A 27074-nucleotide genomic window follows, 5' to 3' on the forward strand; every position below is an offset into this window, starting at 1 on the left:
TATTGCATAAATAAGCTTTATTCTTTCCATAATTTTTTATTCTATGATTTTAAAAAAATTACTTGGCACATTGTAAATTGCTAACACTACTATAATGCTGATAATAGCTTTTAAAAGATATAGTATGACTTTGATTGTTTAAATAATGAACTACAATATTTTTTATATTTGATTATGAAAAGTAACACTACTACATGTAATATCATTCAAAGGTATACAACTTCACTGTGGTTTTTGAAGTAAGAATTTAATTCGACTCAAAAGGAAAAGGCTGCTGCCATATTTGGCTTAAAAAAAAGATCAAAAGATGGCATAAATTAACCATTACTGTAAAAAAAAAAAAAAAAAAAAAAAAAAAAAAGAAGACGATACGTGAATACAAGTATTTTGGCACAGTTTTGTGACTATAATTATCAAGTGCATACATGAACCATGTAAATATGTTTATGAGATGTATTGCTAGTATAGAAAAGGATTACAGTAAATCAATGAGAAACTTCTACCATGCACTCTAGTTTCATGTGTTAAAAAATCTTAAAAGAGGTATGATGGCATCACTTGGATTTAGTCATGAATCACAACCTATTTGTTTTAGATATGTATTATCTCATCTAATAGTGGCCATAAATGTAAACCTGTACCTTATAATCAAGAACACCCATTTCAGCCAAAAATAAGGCCAACAAATGCCCTTATCTGTCTTATGACTGGTATTTTATTGTACTTTTTTTTAGTCAATAATAATATTTTCTTTTATAAAAACATCTCCTTAGTTGTCAGTTTCATAAAATTTAAGTATGTGCCATTTTTGTGTATTTTACATTTTAACATTTTTAATCAATAATATGATAGTAAGAATGTCTATTTAAAATGCTCTCACAGTTGAATTTGTCTATTTAAGGACTGAATGTTTTTTTTATACATGTCGGCTATGAGTTTTTGTCTGAATATTTTGGTCAAGGTAGCACAATACAAAGATTCGTTTACTGCCCATCACTAACCTTTGAAATGCTGTAACTTTCTTATGAATGAATAGAAAATAATAAAAGAGGTATATAAAGATAGATAAAAGATGAATCTTTTAAATGAATGCAATATGTTTAGTATGCAATCATTATGTAATCAATTATTATGTAATTAGTGGCAAAATCTGGGTAAGTTCACTTGAATGAATTTAGCTCTATCATCTCTTTAACTATATAGAAAATTTTAATCAGCACATCCTGGGCTTCAAAAGGATGTCTCAGATTGTCTCTATGGTATTCCATTCTCTCATAAATCTCTAATTAGTGTAAACATCCTAACCACATAAAAGAAGATAATGTTTAATTAGCTGTAAAATTTGTTCTATACATTCTATCTGAAATCTGAGACACCCTTTTGTAGATAATGGCCATAGGAACAACATATAATAAAATCAATCCTCTAGGGATACCTATGCAGAAGCTAATTTCATTTGAAAGTGGAAATTTGGTGAAAAAATATTTTAGACACAGTTAACATCATAATTGGTTACATAATTGTTGCATAATACTAATATTGCATTAATTTGAAAGAGTAATCTGTTAGCTATCCAAAACTACTACTTTTTTAAATTTTCAAGCAATATTAAGAAAGTTACAGTATTTTAAAACTTGGGGGTTGGAGTTATAAAATCTTTGTATTGTGCTACCTTAAATATTCAAGTAATGCATCTGTTGATACCTATTTTAAATGACACTTGTAAAACTTGACAATTAAAAAAAGTACAAAAATGTCTTTATGTATAATTCTGTTAGTAAAGATGGTGTCTGGGGACATTTTCACAAGTTTGACACTGTTATTTGAACATATTAATTTTGTTTCACATTTAAATGTTTCCATAAAAACAAATAAGCATTTATGACAAATTAAAGGTAGGTCATGCCAAAAACACATGACTAATAGCACCTGGTAATGATTCAAAGCCAAACTAGTTTTAGCTCATATCTATATGAATTAAACAATGTATATCAAATTGTATGAAAATAAAATAACAAATCAGGATGATTATACTGGAGTGACCTTAAAAAAATATTTTAAAAAATGTATAAAATCCTAATAAGAATTAATGTACCAGTATTTTGCATTAACTGCTGACTGAAAACAATACTATCAAATATATCTAATAATGCCCATACACAATTCTAACTTGGGATTTCATATATGACAAAAAAAAGATATCTATCAATCTGAGGTATTATTTGAATAGTATGATAATGCCCATACAATAATTTCACTAGAGATTCAATCAAAACTTCAATATTACACACTACAGCTAATGAATATGTCCTTGAAAAGAACACTGATGCATGGTCTCAGAAGTCATAGCTTTGTAAGGGAGTTTCCATTTTTTTGATTTTTTGTACTAAATCCAATTAACTTTATGTTATAATAAGACTGAACTCATTTCTATAAGGTTTCTTAAAAGTATGATAATGCATGTTTTCTGGAGTCATTGATTATGTAGAAAAGTTTCCATTCTAAATCATTCTGTACTAAATCCACTTGTCTATGAAATAATCAGATTGTACTACATTTCTATAAGGTTTCCTGTGCTGTTATGTGATACTGGACGTGGTTGAGGCACTACTTATATCACTGCAAGAGTCTGACATTGGTAAAGTTACTGGTAGTCGAAGAGTACTAAGTGGATCAGATACATAACCTGAAAATACAACCCCAAAAAAAACATAATAATAAGTAATTTAAGTAATCAACTCCCCCCCCCCTTTTCATGAATTAAAACAAATGTAGTTATAAGAGCATTTAAAAGTAAAACTTAATTGCAATCAAAAGCAACCAAGTATTAAAAGTTTTCTTAAAATAAGACTTTATTAAAGGTAATTCAGCCTCAATTATGACTTCCATTGCAATTTTCTGACAGAAAAATGTCAAAATCCCTCGGGACATTGAATGATAGAAGTTTTTTGTAAGACTTAATAATTTAGGTTAAATCATAATTTATAGATCACAATAAATTTCCTTAAAGGATACCTAACAAGACTCTCCTAGGTGCATCTAAATTATAATTTGAACAATTAAAATTCAATTGGTGTCTGAGAACGAAACGGGATACAAAATATAAGTAAAGTCAATAAAACTAAACAAGAAGGTCTTCACAACCTCCTTTGATTGATCTTATCTCACCCCTTTGAAATACTTAAAACATGTTACTGAATATTCTACTTAGGTATTTAATATTTTCTTGAATTTTTTTTCAGTTTTAAGGGGCACTAGCTAAGAGATGTATAAAAAATCTAATATCTTTTTTTATTTGCTCAATCAATAATGAAATGCCAATAGTGAAATAATAATTAGCTTTTAACAGCCAGTATGGTTCAATTTTGTCAAAATAAGCTAAAAAACATTGATTTTGATTTTTTTCTCTTGCAAGTGAATAATTAGACCTCATTGAACCCCTATTTATGTGAACTTAAATTTAACCCCTTAGCTTGAGATGGATAACACGTGATTTGTATGTGTAAAAAATATTAAAGAAAAAGAATGTCAACATTGAAAGTGAAACAAAGGTAAATCATTTGATGGACTGATTAGATCCACAAAAATTATTCTAATATAGGCAAAACGATGATAACCATTTATTTTTCATCTATAAACTAAAAGGATATTAAATAAACAAAAAATAATCCAACAGCACAAGTTTTTTTTTAATCTATTTATATCTATGTTTAGCTTTACATCACTTATATGGTCATCACATGACTTTTGAGGTCAACTCAATAATTAATTAGATGGCTTCTGGACTAAAATACACATGAAACAAAGCTACGCATTTTCATGCTCGTGCCCTGTATATTATTTATTTTAGACTTTTAATAATTTGGATAAATGTTTAACATTGTTATAAATAAAATATGATACTTTGAAATAAACATGAACATGAATTTGACAGCTAGTGCCCCTTTAAGACTTAAATACTTGAATCAATTATTATCTCAACTTTTGTTAAATTATTCAAGCCACAGAGGCAGTGATGCTGACACTCACCATTTTTGTCTATCTGTGGAAACTGAAGCCTTCTCCTTATCTCTTCTAATGGTACAGTGCTACAAGTAAAGAGGTACAATGATAGATATTTCATTTATTATAAATCAAGTCAATCGTCTACAATTTTTTGTCCAATACATATACATTTGTTGGTCTAATACATGTACATGTTCATATGTTTAAATTCCCTAACTTTGTCAATATTTTCTTGCAACTTGTCAGTTCAATTGAAATTTTATCAAGTTATTGTTACTTAAGTTGTATAGCAATGATCATTGTCAGAAAAGGTTGTTATATTGTGTGCCATTTATGATAAATTTTACCAAACGATAATTGTAAAGTATATTGTAGTTTTGTGTGAAAAAAAATATGGAAATTCAAAATACTTTAAATTATGCACTGTTTTTGATTTATAATCATTCTTACAGTTGACATTTTCTGGATATATATATGTGTAAGTTTACTGTTGTAATTTTCAATAGACTTGTAAGCAAACTTAGTAAAATCCATATAAAAAACAAATAACAAATGAACAATTTTTCTTAAATCTAAATAAGTATGTACAAATATTCTTCAGTTTTAAAAGGTTACTACTTAAAAGCTGTAAAGGGATTTTAGTATAGAATCAAACTAAGAATTCAGACAGTATTTCCTTCTTTGAAGAACTGTAATTTAATTCACAGTAACTACCTGTTCCTATTAGCTTCCAGTTCCCATTTTGTTCTGAGTGCTGTCACTGTACCAGAAGGGGGTGGCGTAGCTCGTCCTTCCTCTTCAGAGTCCTCGTCTTTGAGTTGAGGTAGTGCTGAAGTGAAATGTGCCACCAGACTGGCAGTAGAGGATGTATTATTGATAGTTCCAGCTGCTTGAGATTCTCTGCATTCTTCAATAAATGGCAAAATTTCACGAAATTCTGGACGATCCTAAATAAAATTACAATTTTTTTCATTAAAATTTATAAAACATACACACATAAATAATGATAATCATCAACACAATGATGTCAAATTATGAGAAAATATCAAAGTAAAGAGTGATATATTTGTTTTATAGAGCAACTTTTGAACAATAACTTTTAGAAAAAAGGAAATATATATGCTTTTCATAGTATTTGTCCCAGAAATATTTATTGAAATTTGTTTTTGGCAGTAATTATAAATGATTGCCCTTTTTATGTATGTAAATGACATTATTTCAATATTTTCCTTTCCATTACAGCTGTTATTCTTATTCTAGCAACTTAAAAGGTTCGGTTTGCTTGCTTGCTTTGCTTGTATCAAAGTTAAGGCAAGCAAGCAAATTAAATCTTTAATTTGCTAACATAAGGATAACAGCTGTAAAAAGTTTTTTTTTTTTGTATTTACCTCTGGATTAGCATGCCATCCTCTTTGTAGAAAAGCTACAATAGGTTTAGGAAATGTAACAGCTATCGGTGGGCGAGTATTATGGTAAGCCATTTCTGCAGCTGCTGCAGCTGAAACAAGAACAGAATTCACAGCTAATAGGATAATGATGAGATAAGGGAATTAAGCAGTTAACATTCCATTAATGTAAAGGAGAATAATTTGTTTTTTATATAAAGATCTCCAACACTGGAAGTATACTATTTTCTATGAATCACCTATATATCAATCTAGTCAATTTTGGTTAAAACTGATTAAAAAAAAATCAGATTTGCAGTGATTGTCCATGGGACTCTTAATTCCAAACAATATTTCTTCTGATAAACAAACTTATTACAAAATTATTTGCCATATGCAAACAAAATATACAGACTATTCCAAGTTGAACAGAAAAAAATTGTTAACACAAACATTACTTTGTGCTTTAAATCCTGTTATCAAAATCCCCACTCTTTTATATCTAAGTACATAATAGGTTACTTCATTAACTTTCTAAACATGTTTCTGTTAATTCTACTCATAAGTGTTTATTTCAATAAAGTCAGTTGTATTTTGAAATAATTACCTGGCTTGAGATGAGAAAATGGGAGTTCTCCAGATAGAAGTTCCCAAAGACATAGTGAGTAACTGAATATATCAGCTTTAATACTGTATTTATTGCACTGAGTAAAGATTTCGGGAGCCATCCATCTTAAATTCTGGAAAAAAATTATTAAAATTTATAAGTTTTAGTTTTGGTTAGGACAATATGGACACATGGTTTTTCGGCAATCTAAATGTTCATTTACCATTTCTGCAAAAAAATTTCACCTCCTGTAGAAACTTACTACTAGAAAGCAGCTTACAAAAACAAAAGCAGAAACACAACAATAATAAGATGCATTTCAAGGAGTTTTAAATGCAAAAATTTTTTCTTTAAAGTCTGAAATACCAACCAATTAGTTTTTTCCTTTTTACATATGTGATTTCAGGGCCTATTGTACCTGATTATGCGGTATTGGCTTTGCCCGTTGTTAAAGGCCATACAGTAACCTATAGCTGTTAATTTCTGTGTCATTTGGTCACATGTGGAGACAAATTGTCTCATTGGCAATCATATACCACATCTACTTTTTTACAATTACATATTAATCATCTAAACATTTCACTTTAATCTGATATTTATATGACCTTTGATAACTGTCAACAAGACAGAATCTTACCACTCTTATTTAAAAAGCAGCCAGTAGTAATCTTTCCTAATACCCCATTGAGGAAGTCATTAATGTATTCTAATCATTGTTCATTTTCATTTATATTTTTGTTAATTGTTGTTACACTGTTTGTAATGCATATAAATTTAATCCATATTTTTCAATTAATTTAAAATCTCTTACCCCAGGTTGTTTTGTCATGTTATCTTCAGTTGACCTTAGAAATCTGGATTCTGAAAAAAATACAACATAAAAAATAGATAGAATGATGGTTTTATAAGCAATGGCAAAATAAGCAATAAAATATATTTTACAAGTAGGCCTAGACATAACAATATACATGATATAAACAGTAGCAAATCAACAATTTTCTAAAAACAAAGAAATCAAATCATATTACAAAATGGTAAAGGCAGTGCATTCTTCTTTTCACATTCTTTTATTTGAGGGATGATAATAACTAGTCTCAGAGAAGACTGAAACACTTATCCAAAAAATTTACTCCCTTAATTGCTAAAGAGAAAATATCTTCAAATTTAGTTTTCGATGATGTTAATTCCATCAATCCCCTTTGATCATATCTTAGAGGTTTATACTATTAAAGAACTGAATGTTGTCAGATGACAGATCTCAAAGTCTCTTTTAGTACTTGATTGTCATCTTTTATTGACACATATCCCAAATCATCTTTGTTTATTAAGAGAAACAAATGCTGATGTTCTATGTTAAAAATACTGACCTCCAAAATCGGCCACGAGGGCATGACCATCCTCGTCCAGTAGTATATTATGGCTGTTGAGATCTCGGTGGATAATCGGTTGTGGGAGGTTATGTAAGTACATCATACCCTTGGCTACATCACTGGCAATAGTCAATTTGGACTGTACATCAATCAACCTGTAATATGGAAATATTTACATGAAAGTTATCTTCCTAAATCATGTAATTTAAAGGTTTGATCAACTTGCTTGCTTTGTTTGCATAAATTTTTGCTCAAGTTCTGTTATTAAAACTAAAAAACATAAGCAGTGCTTCAGCTTATATAATGCTATTGGATGCTTGAGCAAACATTTATACAAACAAAGCAAGCAAGCCAATCAAACCTTTTAACTACATGCATTAGAAAAAGAAAATAGCTCTAAAGTTATAGAAAACATCCTGAATACAAAATTAAAGTGTCACGGTGTGTGTCATCACAAATGTTGAAATGTGCATTAAATATACATTGGAACTTACAAATAGCATATTACTGTAAATTATCATTGCAATTTTGTCATATAATACTAAAATGTGATTTTAATTTATGCGATATTGAAAAAAATCCTGTTATATTCATATAAAAAAATTCAAAATGCTAGTTTAAATTATTGCCATTATAACCCGGTCACATTTTTTACAATAATAAAAAAAAATGCAATAACTTCTGAATTAACAGTATATAAAAAAGTATATTTGGTTAAATATTTAAAGAATCACTTCTATAAGAGCCTTGTTACATGTATTATAACGATGTGTCTGCATCACCAGTAAAACTGCATAAGCAACTGTCAAATCATCAATTGACAGTGCCAACTCTTTAAATACATTACTGTCATTCCTTAATTTCACTGAAGACAAATAACAGCAAATAGATCTGGATGGCATAGGTATCACTTGTTATGCTCACTTTTCAATCATTTGTACTGGAAGTTGTTTAGTACTGTTACACTTACCTTTTATGTTCATGAATAATACTAAAGATTGATCCACCACTTACATACTGGGTGACAATAGCAAATTGCTGAAAATATAAACATGCAGTGAATTAATATTTCAAGTTATGGTCATTAATCAGATTTAAGGGAACAATTATTTGTTTAAGAAGACACAGAGCCAGTTCATTATTCCAAAGCCAAAAATATACCAGAAAATGTTATAAAGGTGTCATCTCTACTTTTCAAATTGAGTACAGGTGTTGCAAAATTTTAATGAAATTCCATGTATTATCAGCTGGTACCATCATCAGCTGGTAGGACAAAACTGAATTTTAGGAAATTTTTGGGCCAAAAATTTGTCTATAAAATTTACCCAGTAACTTCCACTGTTCAATAAATGAACTGCCCAAAGCCATGAAGTTTGAATAATGAGCGCAGTGAAGATTTAACTGCCAAATTAAAGGCCCAAATTGTGTGTGATGACCAAACACGAAAAAAAATAACCCCATAATTGTTAAATAATACTAATGATGAAAATGCATTAAAAGTAGTTTCGATATTTTCATGTTATGTCTCTAAATGTGTGACTGACAGCTAGATTGAACTTGTTTATATTCTCATATACAGTTAAACAATTGTTTAATTCTCAATAAAAAAAACTATCCAAATTTTTGATATAAATGTTTTAATTTTCAACTTACACTTGGGTCATCTAAGGTAGCACCAACAAAATTAATAACATAGGGACTATTGAGCTTGGACAGGATGGCTACTTCTCTACAAAACATATCTACATCAGACTTGGCACCAAAGGAATTACCCCTGTATCTGAAAATAGATTAACAAAGATAATGATCTAACTGCTTGCATATATAAAACAAATTGCCTATTTAATTAGTTTTAGTCTTAGTTGTTTTGTTAGATATTTTAAATTTAGTGAGAATTTTTTTACAAAAAAATTGTCTTTTTTAATTTTCAATTTCATAAGAATTTAACAAATTTTACTCTATAACTTTCAAAGGAGGGATTGCCTTCAGTTGTACAAACGAAATTGTATGCCAATATAGTCTGATAATTTCTCTTACTAAACTTTTGTTGTTGTTGTGTCAATTATAGAACCTTTGCAAACCTTCTACTCCTTTTAATGTAAGCACATATATATATAACTTTTTGTTGTAAATAATTTTATGTATTTTTTCAACCACATCCTCAATTCACTGAACCATGAAAACTCTTACAAACTCATTAATAATACCTTTTGATTGCACAAACTTTTCCATCAAAAAAACCTTTGTAAACTTTTCCAAATGATCCACTACCAATAGGTTCCTGAAATATCAGATCTGTCAACTGTAATTGAAAATGTCTCGGCAGTTCGGCTCGTAACTGAAGTACATCAATTTTCTCTAAAACAAAGGATAAGAACATATTGTACACATAGAATGTATGAAAATGATTAGATAAACATACCAAAAACAACTGTCGACAACTATGACAGGAGTTTTGAATTTTCAAACATTGTTGCATCAAGCATTACTATAGAGACATTTGACGTTTTGTCCCCTACCTAGGGTATCACCAGCTCAGTGGTCAGCACTTAGGTGTTGACATGAATATCAATTATAATGTCACTTTTTTTTTTTAAATTTACTGTGTGCAAAAGTATGAATTATTCCAAAAATTAAGAATTTTCCTATCCCAGGCAGAGATAACCTTAGCTGTATTTGGCACAAAATTTGGAATTTTGGGTCATCAATGCTCTCCAACTTTGCTCTTGTTTGGCTTTCTAACTATTTTGATCAGAGCTTAACTGGATGAAGCGTGCATCTGGCGTATTAATTCTAAAACTGGTATCTTTGATAACCATATATGATTCTCAAAATGGGCTTCTTGTTCCAAAAAAACTTATGGTATTATTAATGTTACTTTAGATAAAATTCAAAATGAAATGACCAGTTGCATGAAATTTGGTTGAATCTAGTATTTTTATCTATTGAGCCGTTTGACAGAAACATATCACTCAAGTCTCATGAAATCAGCAGAACTTACCTCTGGTCATACTTTTCAGTTTCCCTAGGGGTGATGGGACAGATACATACGACCCTTCACCCCCGGGCTGTGAATAGTCTCCACATGCAGACTCTTCTTGTGGTAGTTTATGATGTTTAAGTAGTGTAACAATGGAATCATGACCTGAAATAGAGAAGAAATTAAAGCTATGCATGTATGTAAATAAGTGTCAGACATGCACCATTAGCTGCAAATGTTAATGAAGAGGTGTGTCAAGTATTACTAATTTAATTTTTCAGTCTAATTTTAACCTGTTAATATTAAATTTGATCTCACAGTTCAATATCATCTTGATCTTTTTGTGATTCGTGTAGCGTATCAGAAAAAAAGTCTTCAATATATACATATATTTTTGCTGTTACAAATATAGTTTTAGAAATTAATAATCTTTGGTCATATATATTTTGTATTCTTTTATATTTTGTCTGATAAAACTAACTTTAGCTAGAGCTTGCAGTGAGGTGTGATATTTTTCTCTTTGTGCAAGACTTCATTGTGACTTTCACTCAAAGAACAGCAATAAGAGCAGTGTACCTTTCTTTGGGTTTTGTCATGCATGTGTAGGACCTTGAGTTATGAATTAATAATATACCACATTCCTTTTTTTCCTTTTCTATATACAAATAATGATTTCTTTTATATATTTCAGAGTAACATAACTAACATTAACTGTTTTGACGTTGATAAAAAGAATGATGTTGAAGACTATATCTATATCGCTTTACAATATAAAGACCATACCTTGTTCATAAGCCCACATCAAAGCAGTTTGTTCTTCAATCTTCTCATTTCCATCTTTCTGGTCAACAATTTGAGCCACCAAGTTCATGTCCGCTCTCCATTCTAGTAAGAATTGTACTACTCTAATATGACCATGGTAACATGCACTGTGTAATGCTGGAATGGAAATAGATTTTCTTCACTGATAGAATATAACTTTTAGCTCTTTGTAGCAGATTAAGCATGTAATCTAGAAACAAAGAGGGCAGGAAAAATCATAACTTATTTCATTTATTTATTCTTTTCAATGCATACCAATAAAAGGATGTATAAAAATGTCACTTTAAAGGCAGCTTTAACTCGTAAAAACCTATATGTCACATAGTTTATCAGTACATGACTGTTAATTCAGATTTTATGCATGGATTTATTGTAATTTCATATTAATGTTCATACAGATAGATGCATCAGTTACCAGAATGTGAGTTTTGTTATTGTGATACTCACCTATTCCAATTAACAAAAATCTTGCAATAATTTCTGAATTTACAGTATATGAATCGTTTAGGATTATAGGTTTCACAAAGCCTCTTTCTGATATTCAATGATATTCTGTTTTGTTTACATACTGGTCCCCAGATATGATCTCTATGTTTCGTCTCACTGAGAAATAATATGGGAATGATACCAGTATTTATAAAAGGAAGGGGAAAAAAAATATTGTTCAGGCACACCTGAAGTGAAGGGAGTGTTAATACAAAATTTGAATATAAGTTTAAACACTTAGAGGTTTGGGGCATATAAAAGTTTAAAACATGCTGCACAAATCAATGTTTAGATCTTTGAATAAAAAAGAAGTGCATATCAACTTTACATTCTTAGATTTAAATGTTTACAAAACATCATCATAAAAGTGGTACAGTTTTAGCCCTAAAGGGAATTTCTATGGGAAATTGGATTGTCTAAATTTACAACAGTCAAACCTATAAGTCTAAATATGAACCTAACAAAGCTATAAAAAGAATTACCTGTGTGACCATCTTTACCCTGACAGTTTATATTGACCACTGGTTGTTCTAACAGGAATTTGATTAATTCTAGACTTCTGCCATTGGTACATGCACTGTGGAGTGGTGTTTCACCAAACAAATTCTCCTTTACCAGACTATCAGGACCAGTTAGAGATACAAGCTGTTTTACAACTTCAACTTTAGCATTGTAGCAAGCTCTGAAAAATTCAATACAAATATACTGTGAAAATATTCAAAATATAGAACTATACAATAGCGTTGGTTATTTTTATTTACTGCCATATTTACAAATATGAATAGAAAGAGATGTGTTGTATAAGTTATTGAGACAGTAACCTTACCACACACAAGAAACCAAATGAAATTAGAGGTAAACAACAGCAATACCAAATGTCAAGGTCCAAATCATTTTCATTGAATATGAGCCAGTCCACATTTGGTTGAAGGGGCCAGCTGAAGCCCATCTCTGGAGCAAGATTTTCTTCATGAGTTAATGACCCATTTGTGGCCTTCTGCTGTTTTTTTGCTCTTAGGTTATGTTGTAGTCTCTTTGACACAATCCTCATTTGCATTCTTAATTTTATAGTCCAAAAAAGTGTGAATAAATTTAACATAACATTCAATGATCTCCCAATAAGTATGTTCATATAAGAAGCTATAAAACTTTATCTTTTAGTAAGGTATATAGTATATAATGATCGTCATGCTGTGTGTTTATGTGTGCATATTTATTATGCGAAGAAAAAACTTAACAATCTCTGAGGTTAAATATCATAATCAATGAGGTAGTGTCAGTGTTATCCCCAGATATTTCATATAGCATCCCAATATAACAGGGAAATTTGAAATACCATCTTGTATCTAAAAAATGTAGCATCACATAACACAACCTATAAGAAATCATTTCAGAGACCATTCCATTATCACAATATAGCATCACATTACTATGATGCTAAAAAGCCCTGTGTGGCAGAATTTATATGTGATTTTATTCATGAAGCTGTGTATCAAATTTTGACTTACAAATGCAGTGGAGTATCACCATAGATATTTTCACCATGTGCTTCAGCTTGGTGTTCTAGAAGATAATGTAGCACCATAAGATGTCCTGATTTACAACAAAAATGTATGGGTCTGTGCTCCTCATCATCTGTCACATTTACTGGGGGAAACATAAAGTACGATAATAGTTATAATTATTTCATGTCACTCCCTTGTATACTATGGAATCATTTATTTTCATTGGAACCAACATTCATGAATTGAGGAAAACTTTCATTTTGTGGATATTTGATTTAGTGGTTATGCCAAAGTTTGCATATTTCTAACTTGTTGGACATTGCAATTTGGTGTTTCAAGGTTACCCTGAAATCTGTGAAAATTGGTATTTATTCAGTAATAAAGAATCCTGAGCATGACAGTTAGATGGTGTTGTTTCTTTTAAACTTCTAGTCTTTGACAAGCATATAATAATATCACAAGTTTTTTTTTTATGTTTACCATACAATCAAATCTTTAAATCTTAATTAGTGTTTTAATTTTTAGAATTGGTTCTTTTACTGGGTTTTTTTCCGTAATCAACAAAGTATGTTAATTCTTTCCTGTACTTTAGAACTTCATTGCATTTTTTGTCCTTCATAACAATTATCACCTTACTATATACAATTCATGATTAATTTTGTCAACAAACTTTACATTCTAAATGCATAAAATACAACTAATTTAAATATAGACTTACCGTCTGCTATTTGCTTAGAAGTACCATTGATTAACAGCTTGGTAATATTCAAATGGCCTTTGGAACATGCTAAATGTAGAGGTCTGTCCCCGACCCCACCAGATATATTGATATCTGCACCACAAGAAATCAGAAGTTCTACAACCTTCAACAGAAAATAGATTTATATTAGCAATAGTGGAACATATAAGATGATGATTACTATGGATTGGTGTTTAATATCCAGTTGCAAATATCAAATGTTTATCAGGATGAGAACATGTTAATGTGATAAGATTATGAATCCAACTTTGTACTAGACTGACAAACAAAAATGTATTTTCAAAATGCTAATTTACAAGATAACAGTCCATAGAAAGACATGTCTTTCTACCATGACCAATTATTCACTCGCCAAGTTGAATTTTCTTTGCTTTTATTTCTAAATGCAGTATACTTAACGAAATAGCTGCAAATACCAATTGTCTGATGTTTAGTTTGACCTTGCTGAGTATCAAACCTGTTACCTATCTTACTTTAAGTGAGATAAGAACTGCAAATGATATCTAAAAAGGGTGGAGTGCAAGCTGACACAACATAACTAATAAATATACCCAACAACAATTTATATAATTAAATCAAAAATTTCATCCTGAGAAGGAACAATCTCAGATGCTACTCAATTATCATTATACAGTGTAACCTGTGTTTCCTCAATTATCATTATACAGTGTAACCTGTGTTTCCTCAATCATCATTATACAGTGTAACCTGTGTTTCCTCAATTATCATTATAAGGTGTAACCTGTGTTTCCTCAATTATCATTATACAGTGTAACCTGTGTTTCCTGACACACTAAGGGACAGATGCTACTCAATTATCATTATACGGTGTAACCTGTGTTTCCTGACACACTAAGGGACAGATGCTACTCAATTATCATTATACGGTGTAACCTGTGTTTCCTGACACACTAAGGGACAGATGCTACTCAATTATCATTATACAGTGTAACCTGTGTTTCCTGGCGCACTAAGGGACAGATGCTACTCTATTATCATTATACAGTGTAACCTGTGTTTCCTCAATTATCATTATACAGTGTTACCTGTGTTTCCTTAATTATCATTATACAGTGTAACCTGTGTTTCCTCAATTATCATTATACAGTGTAACCTGTGTTTCCTGACACACTAAGGGACAGATGCTACTCAATTATCATTATACAGTGTAACCTGTGTTTTCTGACACACTAAGGGACAGATGCTACTCAATTATCATTATACGGTGTAACCTGTGTTTCCTGACACACTAAGGGACAGATGCTACTCAATTATCATTATACAGTGTAACCTGTGTTTCCTGACACACTAAGGGACAGATGCTAGTCAATTATCATTATACGGTGTAACCTGTGTTTCCTCAATTATCGTTATACAGTGTAACCTGTGTTTCCTGACACACTAAGGGACAGATGCTACTCAATTATCATTATACAGTGTAACCTGTGTTTCCTCAATTATCATTATACAGTGTAACCTGTGTTTCCTCAATTATCATTATACAGTGTAACCTGTGTTTCCTGACACACTAAGGGACAGATGCTACTCAATTATCATTATACGGTGTAACCTGTGTTTCCTCAATTATCATTATACAGTGTAACCTGTGTTTCCTCAATTATCATTATACAGTGTAACCTGTGTTTCCTGACACACTAAGGGACAGATGCTACTCAATTATCATTATACAGTGTAACCTGTGTTTCCTGACACACTAAGGGACAGATGCTACTCAATTATCATTATACAGTGTAACCTGTGTTTCCTGACACTCTAAGGGACCAAGTAAAAATGTTGGATAAAGCAGGGTGTTGGAATACTCAGGTTTTTCTGCAAAGATAGGCATATTTTGGGACCTTGAAAATATGTTGGTTAAAAGAGGATGTTGGAATATTTAGGTGTTGTATTATGCAGGTCACACTGTACTATGTTAGTTTGACTCACTTATAACTAATTTTGTCAAAATTATATAAATACCTTGTCATGACCAAAATTACTAGCTAGGTGAAGCGGTGAAAACTTCACAGCATCTCCTTTGTTTATCAAACCACCATTTTCCAGCAAAAGACTGGTGATCTGAAATATTTATAAGTATATGTAATAATTTAGACATTTAGAAAACATCATAAGATTACCTAAGTTATGGCACTGGTGTGTCAATTTGTCAAAGGTTCAACTTCAACATATCACCTTCAAACCAAAAAAGTTATTTTCACTTTTATTTCAAACAAAATCAATTTAAACACACAAAAACAGTTCAGAATCGTAAACAGTATATATTATAAAAGTAAGTATGTTTTTGGGGGGATTTCCAACAAATCTTAATTTTTAGTAAATAACAATGCATATGAGATTTTCAATCATTGCAGTTAAATTTAAATTGCTAACAGTTTGTTTCCTGGATATAATCTACATCAATATTTTTTGAAAGTAGTCATAACCTTCATATATACAGTACAGTTTTCGCGAAAGCCATCCCATACTCCATACACCGAGTTTTTCCTGGTGTAACACCAGGAAACTCCGACATCACTCCCTAAATTCTCGGAGAAATTTGGGAGTATTCCCTCTGACTTTCGCGTAAATCCGTTACCTTTTGTTTATTGTATTAGGGACATCTCTCCCAGTCTGGAGTGACGCGGTGTCAAACCTGGTCATTAATTGCCCTAATCCTTCTGATCTATGCCGGCAAGCGACAGTCAAGGTATGCGAGATTTCTTATGTAATTAAACAATTGCATTTCCTGTCTATTAATTATCAGTTTACATCTGATTGCTTGAAACAATTGAAAGATTAAATAAAAATCAAAAAGTTGTTAATTCTTTTAATTGCACTGACTCTGTACATTTAAATCAAGTTTTAAAAACAAACTATATTTGATTTTGACTTCCGTTTTTCATCAGTTAATAAATATTTAATTTACTAAAAGAGATATAATTGTGTAACAATAAACAGAGACTAACGCTGAATAAATTAGGGCAGTGTTAAGAAAAATTACAGGTCTCAAAATTGTTTATACAAGTAAAAATGAAAGTATTATTCACTATCTGTTATGCTAATAAGTCTACGCAGTTTCCATTTTACGATTACAAAATAAAAGTTTTAAAAAGCAAAAGGTTGTTGTTAATGCTTACAATTGCATTAAAGTTTTATAAAAAAATATCTATACCTGATTATGATCTCGATTTATTTTATCGGTAATTTATATAACTTAAGTTATGAAAAGAGACATACTTGCGTGAAAATAAATGGATATTAAAGCTGAAGGTATAAAATGTGAGAAAGAAAGAAAATAACGTTTTAAAACTTGTATATGCAATATGCAAGAAAAAAAGAATATACTATTCACCATTCCTTATGCTTAATAAGTCTACGGCATTTTCTCTTCACGGTTTGTTAGCATTAATTTCGGACAAATAATACATTTCGGCTACAAAAGGATTACTTCTATAGCTGCATCAAATCATCGTTGCATAATATTCATTTACGCACAATGAATGTAAACTTTTGTGTTGTATTTAGAAGAGTGATCTTTAAATATTTTTAAAGCAATTAATTGCCGTGGGAAGAAGATATGCATCTCAGTGATCAACAGTGCGTAGTTGAACTTGAACTTGACTTCGCTCACAATATTGAATGCTAAAAATAGTGACACCAATTTTGTCCACGAGATTTTTATTTGGCGGGAAATAGTATAATGTAACAGTAAACTCAGGTGACCTTTCTGGATAACCGTGGGAAAGTTCATTCAAGGTTTAAACTTGCTTTGTAAAAACTTGACATAAATGTGTGTGCGTTAAGATTGAGGCTCTAGAAGGTCCTTTTACAATTGATTAACCGGATTCTAAATTATATTCCTTTTCTGAATAAACCAACATCAGTCTTTTATTTTTACGTTCTCAGTCAACAGAGGACATAAAACCGGACATTATTTATACGTCCATAGTCAACACTATATATTAATGGTAGATGAAAACAGGATGCATGTCGTTCAGTTCCTGATGGGCTTTGGTAGAGATCCTCTGTGAAAATTTGTTGATATCGTAAAAATCCAATCCACATTTTTTTTTACAAATTTCTTTCTTGAAATACGATATCATTTCATTTTAATATTCTATTTTAATAAATTGTTGAAATACTTCTTTTTATATTTCGCCGAGGATTTTAACAAGCAGTAAAATACGGACGGATTGCGCTAATCAAATTTTATTTTAAATAATTAAAGATCAATAACAGATCATTACGGATAAAAAAACACATGATTTTTTTCTCCATATAAATAAATAAGGTTGTGATTATTGTGTTGTGTCTAGGCGGCGAATGCATCTCAGTATTTATGAATATAGGGCTGCCACATTGCATACATACACAACTATTTGTCACTTTACAGTTTCTTTTTTAAATTCAAATATTTCAAGTCGGTAATCTACCGAGGTAGTGAAACATAATATTTTACATTTCAAAATAAATTGAAAGTATTAAACAGAGTTCACTTGTTGATCTGATAAATTAACTCTTGGGTTTAATTTAGATTGAACATATAACCGTAAAAACATCATTTTGATTTAAGCCAGTTGATATTAATTATATAATATTGAATATTGCTCACTGAGTAGGTCATAAAAGGTTCTGATTGTGGTAAAATCATCTTTGTTGAAAAAACAAAAATTATGACCGGATCGGACTATAATGAAAATACAAAATAAGTGTTTTATTCGTATTTTTATACGTTGTACGTTGCCTGTCATAAGACAATGACATGAGCATATACATACAAAAATAATTATCTTATTTTAAATAAAAATGTCACACTTTTATCTGACAATGAAAGGACATTTAAATACCGTATTTTAAAGAACACAGGTGCAATCATGATCGATTAAAAGTACAAAGGTAATAAATCGGGCTAATCCAATGATGTTGTCACGCGTCATTAATTTTCAGTTCATACGATGGGCAATAAACCAATTAACAGCCACGCGGTGTTGGGAGAGAATCTTTTGAGGAAATTGGGAGTATAATCCGTGATTCGCGGTGTCAATCCGCTACACACGGAAATCGGTGATTAGAGTTCGCGATTACATACTCTCTGGGCGTACTGTATCATGTATATGTTCTGTTTGAAAAAAAAACTAAACTACACCTTTAAGCAGACATATTTGTATGGTGTATCTAGCATTTTAAATACAAATATATTACAAAAACGGTCTGCACAATGCCCAATTATCAACAACAAATATGTATTTAGATGTCAACCATCTTCATCTTAAATATTTTCCATCTTATTCAATAAGGTTTCAGCATACATTTCTTTATCTCTGACATCCCTTACCTCAGAGTGGCCACACATAGCAGCAATGTGTAGAGGAGTAATACCACTGTTTCCTGGTAGGTTAACATCAACATTGTCATGTTCTAATAAATATTGCACACACTCAATATCACCCTGTAATTAGATATATTTATATTTCAGACAAAAGAATGATGATCCATTTAATTTGTCATCGTCATAATGCTGTCCTATCTTCCTCTTTCAGGGATGTAAACAACGCTTGTCATTACAATTCCAAAGCTGACCGTATGAGGGCTGTATAGCCAGTCAAGGTCTTTAAAAACTTCCATCCTTTTTATGATTCCTTAAATCATTCAACTACTTTTACTTTTGATATTCCTTCCTCATATATATATTAATTACAATTTACTAAAACACAAATTAAGAAATGTTCCTCGTTCAGTGAGGGTCCAGTTAGAACTTGCCTTTCAAGTTTATTTTTATACCTCAGTTTCATTTTTAGAACTTTTTTCTGGTATCTATTAATTACATATGGGTTTGTTTGTTTTTTGTTTAGCTTAAACAGTGCTGTAGGTCTTTTAATGCAGATTGATTCCTAATTTTCAACCAAATGAATTTTATATGATAAAGTGTATTTTTGTTTTTAATGACACAGAATTCGAAGCCGATCGTGAGTTTCCTTAGAATTAGCAAGAAATTAAGAGTTACCAACCTTGTAAGCTGCTAAATGAATAGCTGCAAACTGATTTTTAGTCAGAGCACATGGTTGCACACCTTTCTTTATCAATAAGTCTACTAATGATCGACTTGCTGAAATAAAAGGAAAAATAATACATGTAGCTTCTTTGTGTCATTTCTACTCAGGTTTTTTTTTTTTTTTAAATGATGCAATATTATCTATAAATATACCACTAAAATCATTGACTTTGCAATTAGGGGGGGGGGCATCAATTAATCTTCACGGAAATCCAATCAGCTAATGGTTATACAAATGCAAAAAACTAATGTAAAAGCAGAAATATTTTCGTGGAGGATTTAAATTTGTTTATTTCATGGAAAAAATATATCCACGAAATTAAAAAAAAACACGAAAATGTAACCTTCATATAATACCACTTCCATTTAAGGAAACCACGAAATTAAATCCCAATGAAATCTTATATAGGGTCAATACCACGACATTTTAACTACACGAAAATTAATGTTTCTACAGTAATTGTTATTTACAGACATTTCTGGTTCCCATTAAACAAACCTACTATAAAGTCAAACACATATCAACACCACTGTCACAGACCAGGACCAAAACAGCTTTAAGAATTCATACTTTTAAGAATTTGTCACAGGCCAGACGAGCAAATATAAAACTAAAACTTACTTCCAGAAAGACATGCTATGTGTAGCAGAGTAAAGTTTCCATCAGTATTCTCCAGGACATTTTCATCTGTTAAAATTTCTTTCAACTCATTTACATCACATTTTCTGTAAAATGAAATGCAGTTTAGTTTATCGAAATTAAAGATTTTTTCTTCTTTAAAATTTCTTTATATTGATGACTTTAGATTTATAATGAAATTAATTTATGAAAGAATTAAACAAAGCTGACATGGCTGAAGCAATAACTAATTAATTTAGAGCAGGTTCTTGTTTTCATTGATTTTTCAGACTTAAAATAGACTGCCTTTGATGGATAACCTTAAAATGATGAAACCTTAAATTTTATTATTCAGAATTTGTTTTCCTTGAAAGTGCAGGCTGTCGTTTCAATTCTTTCTAAAACATGTATCTGACTCTGCTACAAACAAAATGTGTTTCAAGGGGAGTTAATTCTAATCACTATAGATTCTGACTTACAGATGTAGTTCTATGATTACCATGAATGATGAACAAAATTTTTATTTTAAGACATGAATAACTCTTGTTTTTCCCTTTTATTGTGATAACTTTGATATTTGGTTTTCAACAGCATATTTTGTGTTAGAATTATGACAAGATCAAATTTCTGAAGAAAAATAGTTTGTTCTGTTCTTGAGTTCAATATGTATTTTAGTATACCTTTATTCAACTCAGGTGATACCAGCATAAAATTATATATATAATAAGTAGCTTAACTTACGCACATAGTTGCTGAAGTTCTGACCAATCTGAATCTCTTGGTCGTAAATCTTCTATTACTCGAGAACGGAATATAGAATAACTCTCACTGATTTTCTTTTTTAATTCATCTACAAAAAATAATTTGGACAACTGAAAATAGAGTTTTGATATAAATGTAGACTTACACTTTAGTATATACTTCTGTTTCAGTAAACAGGAGAAATAATATAAAGTAAAAATCTGCTATTACATGCTCATGTTTTTTATGACTACCATGAGCATTGAATAGCTTTACAGAAGTGACTGTTTTTTATAACTGTGCTACATTTAACTACACAACGCAAGACTTAATACTAGACATCATTCAATTTAAAATAACTGGTATAATGTTGATTTTATTTAAGCCTTAAACATGTTAAAGCTAATATTCAGTTTTAGAATTAAAAATTACCAGCACATGACACTGTTGGTCTTGATTTATAATTTCCCATTCCGGAACATTTTCGTTACATTCAGAACACATCAGCATAATCTTCTTCATGTGTTTTTGAACATCAGAACAGGCTTTTGTAAAGTTTTCTGTAAAAAACAGTGGAGTATTAAACTTTAATCAAATCAGTCATCTAGAATATCAAATAAAAAAAGTGAAAAAGTAAATTTTAATAAAACGCATCAAAATAACAGGTCAAATAACTGATGTTCTTAAACCCTGCTGACCATGTTAGTTAAGTAAATTTTATCAATCATGATTTTGATTGAATTAAATGATTACACCTGGCGTTACTTAAGTTCACAATCATCAGACAATTGTTGAATAAACATACCATATCAATTGTAAAAATAGACTTATAATAATTTGATTTAAACAAGTCATCAAGTCATTGACCATTATTAATAATCATATTGAATTCTAATATGACATTCTTTTCTCGCTTTGTGAATAACCCGTGCTCAAAATCCAATAAAATTTGTTTGCACCTGCGTATATTGTATTACTACTACAGAATAATAAATTTTATCAAATTTGCATGCATTTAATATATTTCATTATAACTTAAAATACTTCAAAACTTTTAAACAATGCACATATATCATTACTAACATGACTAATTCATTTATTAAGACTGAAATGTGTTGCATTTTGAAATTGACATATTTGACCTAGATACAATAACTGTTCATGCTGGCTGTTCAAAACTCCTCCATCTGAAAAATCACTTTGCCTGTCGTTTCCTTGTAAACTTACAAACAAAAAAGGGATGTTCATGGAAGAGCTTATACAAACCCTCTACACTTATACACGTCAGACAGAAATTACCTTAATTGTCCTAGTCAGAATCGAAATAATTGATGCAAGCTACATTTGTATACTTTATTGTAGTTTTAACATGGATAGGCATTATATTCTTGTTATTTTAGACCTCACTATCGCTCAGGCAAAATTAATCATGAATACAATGCCTAGGCTATTCTCATGTTAAAACCTTTTTGTGGGACATCATGATCAGGATCAGGAGTTTCTAAGCTCAAGATTTCAGGATCCAGGAATTCTCTTTCGAATTTCGGCATGTCAGGATTTGTCCAAGATTACTCTGACGTCCGACGGCTGTTTTGCCAGACAAGCTGGGGCAGGATTTAATTTCTTTAAATTCTGGACCTCAGGATTTCATGTTTTTAAGACTGGGAAGATTGTGGAATCAGGACCACTCAGGGTCAGTTAGACATGATATCTTTTCAGACAAGGAACAATTCATCTTTTAAAACGAATCTTTAAACAAATAAAGTGCAAAAATTATGGAGCAAATAGTAGTCCAAATAATTATGACGTCTTGAAAGGCTATTATATTTTTTTTCTTTGACGCCTTACATCGACTGTAAGGCGTCAAAGAAAAAAAATATAATAGCCTTTCAAGACGTCATAATTATCATATAAGGCACAAAATGTGCACCTGAATATAGGTATCTTGTTTTGTAACCCCCATTGACATAATGGTTACATTGGTAACATTGGTTACACCCATACAAACTATCATAAATCATTCACAACTTCTCCAGTCTATTTGTAACTTTCCTTCACCTAATCCCAGGCTGGTTACAAATTTTAACTGGATTCCCCATGGACAGCCATTCATGTCCAGTTTGCAACAGATAAAGCCACTATTGCATATCATTTACTTAAGGTCCATGTGTGTAACCAATGTAACCAATGTAACCATTGCTTCAATGGGGGTAACAAAACAAGATACCTATATTTAGGTGCACATTTTGTGCCATATCTAATAATTATTTGGACTATAGAGCAAATAGATGACTGTCTTTGTCAAAACTTGATAGTAACAAATAAAGTAAACCTTACAGATACAACATCACAATTCATTGATCCTAACAGGTCAAGTAGTATGATACAAACACTTACATGTACTTAGTACTTCAATCAAATTGGTTAAAAAGTGAGGAGAAAGTTAAAAAAATTAACAACAGCTTACATCATTGACCAAAAATAATTGGAATATATGAGTCATGAATTTGTGAGTTCCAGTAAATCTCACAAATATACATGAAGTATTCTGAAAAGATTCGATTAATTTCTAAAAGTAAGATAATTAAAGCCTTGAGAGTAGTGATTTTTTCAACAAAAAATGATATAAGCGACTTTAACAATCTCGTAGTTCCCCGCGAGAGGCATTCGGTAGTTACCCGTAAACAACATGGAGGGGAGTAAGTCATGTGGAAACTTTTATTGCCCATTATTAGTGATGTTATCAAACTTAAAGAATAAGTCATAACGTACTCTGAAATGAAACATTTAAAATGTAATTATAGTATCAAAGGTCACTGACAAAATTGGCCTGTCGAGGAGTAAATAACTGAAAAATGAAGAATTCTTGCAACTGGTCAAAAGAGGATTATTTCCCAGCATTAATACATGCAGATAAAAGATCTCATCAATCTTTGGAATTTTTTGTTGATGATCTCCATGCCGAAAAAGAGGCTACAATAACAACATTTCTAAGCCATTCTGGTGCAGAGGATTTTTTGTGGGGTCTTGCAAAACTACTTGGCAGTGAGAGTCCAAGGTAAATATGTAGACATATTTTTTATTTTCCGAAGTAAAGCTAAAATAAAATGTATTTTTAATGATTTGCTTACTGATATAAGAGTGTTGTAATGCCCTTTAACATTACAGTCAGATGTCAAACAACCATTTTTTGGGACCGTTTATAGCGTCAAATTGATTAACATGTTACCGTGATTCATCAAATTATCCTTATCGTGATTCGTTAGAGGTCTCAAGTTATTATCGTTATTGTTATTGTTGGAGAAAAAAAATAATGTGATTTGTCGTCTAAAAGAAAGTGCATATTTTATCATCATGCACCAAAAATTGCCGTTAACATGACATCATATTTGGCAAGAATTTTTAACATGATTTGTCATGAATGTACCCTCATTACCACCCTCATATAAAGTTAGTCTTCATATCATTTTGCTCAATTCCCATGCTAAATAATACAGAATCAGATTTCTGCACAGGTGCAGGAATTTAGGTTAAAAAGTTGAACAATTCAGTTATTCTGAGTGCATTTGTACATTGTGCAAATGTAGATTGATTTATATATTTATTTATATTTTTTTTTAATCAGTTTTGTACCATAATTGACGACTTCCCATATTACCATAAATGTGTGTTGGAATAGGTCTGAAAATATTTGCACATCAATTAAACATTGTTGTTAAAGTTTGACCTTTTGTCCAGAATAAATATGATATATTACTATAGCCACAAACAAACAAAAATACAATACCAATATTTTATCCAAAATATTTACTTTATTTTTAACATATTTATTTTAGTTAAGTATTCCTAAAATGATATAACAAAAAGCATACAAACTTAACAAACAAAGCAGATCACAATTAATTTTTCTAATTGCACAGACTGTTCATGCTATTTGAAGATGTTATATTGTTGTGGAAACCAACATTTGAAGGGTTAATATTAAACACATATGACCACCTCTTACATTTGATATAAACCATGATATCAGATAACAGCATGCAATCTTTGCATATATATGATACATTGATCCAAATCAGCGTTGAATAAATGCTTGTGGAATGTCATTTCACTCTTCAAGAAAAGCAGCTCTTAGCTAGTTGACTGACTCTGGTAGCTGATATTATCAAATATGTATCTGGAAAAATGTTTTTCAACTTATTTGTTAAATGTCCAGTGGGTGGTGAATGGAGATCTTGTGATAATTAAATCTTGCAATGGATGAATGTCAATGTTATTCTCCTGAAGATATTGTGTGCATACACTTGCCACTTCATGGCACATAGCATTGTCCTGTTGAGAGGTACAATGTAAGCCAATTTTCATGCCTTGCAATAAATGGTTGTACAATTGGAGAGAGAATTTTGTTACGATAACGAACTCCAGTTAGATTTCTGTTGATAAACTCATTCAGTCTGCATCCAGTGATTCCTGCCCAAACAATCCCACCACCACCACCGGTTGACATTGATGCACACATGCATCTGCATAACATTTATTTCGTGTCTGTAAGTTCTAATTTATCTCTTCTACATTGTACATGTATGTACATTGCTATGGCGTTGTTAATGTTTAAGAAAGGATTCTACTACTGGAGGTCATGTACATGTAATTCATCCCTAACAATTAAGCCTCTCTTAGCCTATTACGAACAGTTTGAGCTGATGCCTCAGGGTATCATTTTGAATAGTAAAATATATCATTGTTTGCTCTTCTATCATCAGTATTATTGTCACATTTACATGTTGTACAAAATGTCAAAATTGATTTTTGTTTTGGTAGAGATTCAATATTTATTAGATACATATATATACATATATTTATATATTTGTATTGTGACTTGGCTCACTTTGCTTTTAACTAAACATGCTCAAAGGTTTGTTTAGTTTTAGTTTTATAGAATAGTACAATGTATGTTTAACATGTTTAACATGAATTTTATCATTTGTAATGTAACATTTGATAATAAAAATTTATCATAATTAAATATCGATGAGCATACATTAGATAATTGTATTTGTTGAAATGTTATTGATGAATATTGATATTGTTTAAGAAATAATTCTATCCTGCCATGCTCTATGCTCATTTTAACATGGGTAGGCATTATATATATTTGTTAATATCTTAATACCGAGCGTTAGCGAGGTATTAAATGTTTACAAATATAATGCCTACCCATGTTAAAATGAGCATAGAGCATGGCAGGATAGAATTATTTCGATTCTAATAGGAATATTTGAACTCTTTCACTTCGAAGCGGACCTATAGTAGACGCTCGGAATGTCACCATTTTGATTCATGAGCCAAAAACGTTATAGGAAATCAGCAGTTTATCAATAAAAAAAGAACAGAAGCATTTAAACTTACTTTTAGGATGTTTTTATTTAATTTCCTAGCGAGCAACACCAACAAAAATGTCCATTTATGATCTCTGGCGTTGTTCAAAATTTATCTGACGTTGCAATTTCAATTGTGACGTCAATCACGTGCAGCCCATGTTCTATTTGAATTAGAACACGGCTGTGTTTACAAAGCGTAATAAGGACGTCATATTAGAATATGGCACATACATGTACTTAATGGCATAAATGCATTTGCCAGCTACATTACTTTGAACTGAATCACCTGAAGACAAACTTACATAATTTAATACTGGTTCTCATTTCTGTGCAGGCTGATTACAATTACTTCTAAGCAGCAAGG

The 27074-nt window shown here is 30.7% G+C and overlaps 2 protein-coding genes across 9 annotated transcripts in view; one reads left to right on the forward strand and one right to left on the reverse strand.

The window, feature by feature from the left end:
- On the reverse strand, window positions 1-23803 carry LOC134707679 (serine/threonine-protein kinase TNNI3K-like). Of its 2 annotated transcripts, none has more exons than XM_063567666.1 (22): window positions 23727-23803; window positions 21762-21889; window positions 21330-21438; window positions 20592-20695; window positions 19926-20023; window positions 19253-19366; window positions 15898-15996; window positions 13879-14023; window positions 13164-13302; window positions 12138-12337; window positions 11131-11286; window positions 10369-10512; window positions 9575-9725; window positions 9021-9147; window positions 8338-8405; window positions 7365-7522; window positions 6809-6858; window positions 5998-6130; window positions 5394-5503; window positions 4720-4952; window positions 4030-4088; window positions 1-2686 (listed from the first exon to the last, which is right to left on the reverse strand). In XM_063567666.1, the coding sequence occupies exons 2-22, from the start codon at window positions 21799-21801 to the stop codon at window positions 2580-2582; spliced, it is 2544 nt and encodes an 847-aa protein (XP_063423736.1). In that variant the 5' UTR covers window positions 21802-21889; window positions 23727-23803; the 3' UTR covers window positions 1-2579. The 2 variants fall into 2 exon arrangements, with proteins under 2 accessions (XP_063423736.1, XP_063423735.1); XM_063567665.1 differs by having other exon boundaries at window positions 23667-23764.
- Window positions 23804-23987: 184 nt separating this feature from the next.
- LOC134707680 (uncharacterized) overlaps window positions 23988-27074 on the forward strand; it is a 65682-nt gene continuing 62595 nt past the window's right edge. For all 7 annotated transcript variants that reach the window (XM_063567667.1, XM_063567668.1, XM_063567669.1 and 4 more), the window contains exon 1: window positions 23988-24387. In XM_063567667.1, the coding sequence (XP_063423737.1) occupies window positions 24185-24387 (203 nt within the window). In that variant the 5' untranslated portion in view covers window positions 23988-24184. The remainder of the gene's footprint in view (window positions 24388-27074) is intronic.

This window comes from Mytilus trossulus, chromosome 2, assembly GCF_036588685.1.
Source record: "Mytilus trossulus isolate FHL-02 chromosome 2, PNRI_Mtr1.1.1.hap1, whole genome shotgun sequence".
NCBI classification, from domain to species: Eukaryota; Metazoa; Mollusca; class Bivalvia; order Mytilida; family Mytilidae; genus Mytilus; species Mytilus trossulus.

Bases quoted from the DNA above. Each gene is read 5' to 3' on its own strand.
- LOC134707679 (XM_063567666.1), bottom strand. From the start codon at position 21,801: ATGGGAAATTATAAATCAAGACCAACAGTGTCATGTGCTG. The intron at 5,504-5,997 runs GTAATTATTTCA...TTCTTGTTTCAG, and splicing joins ATTTTCTCATCTCAAGCCAG to CTGCAGCAGCTGCAGAAATG. The intron at 4,089-4,719 runs GTAGTTACTGTG...CTTTACTTGTAG, and splicing joins CTGGAAGCTAATAGGAACAG to CACTGTACCATTAGAAGAGA.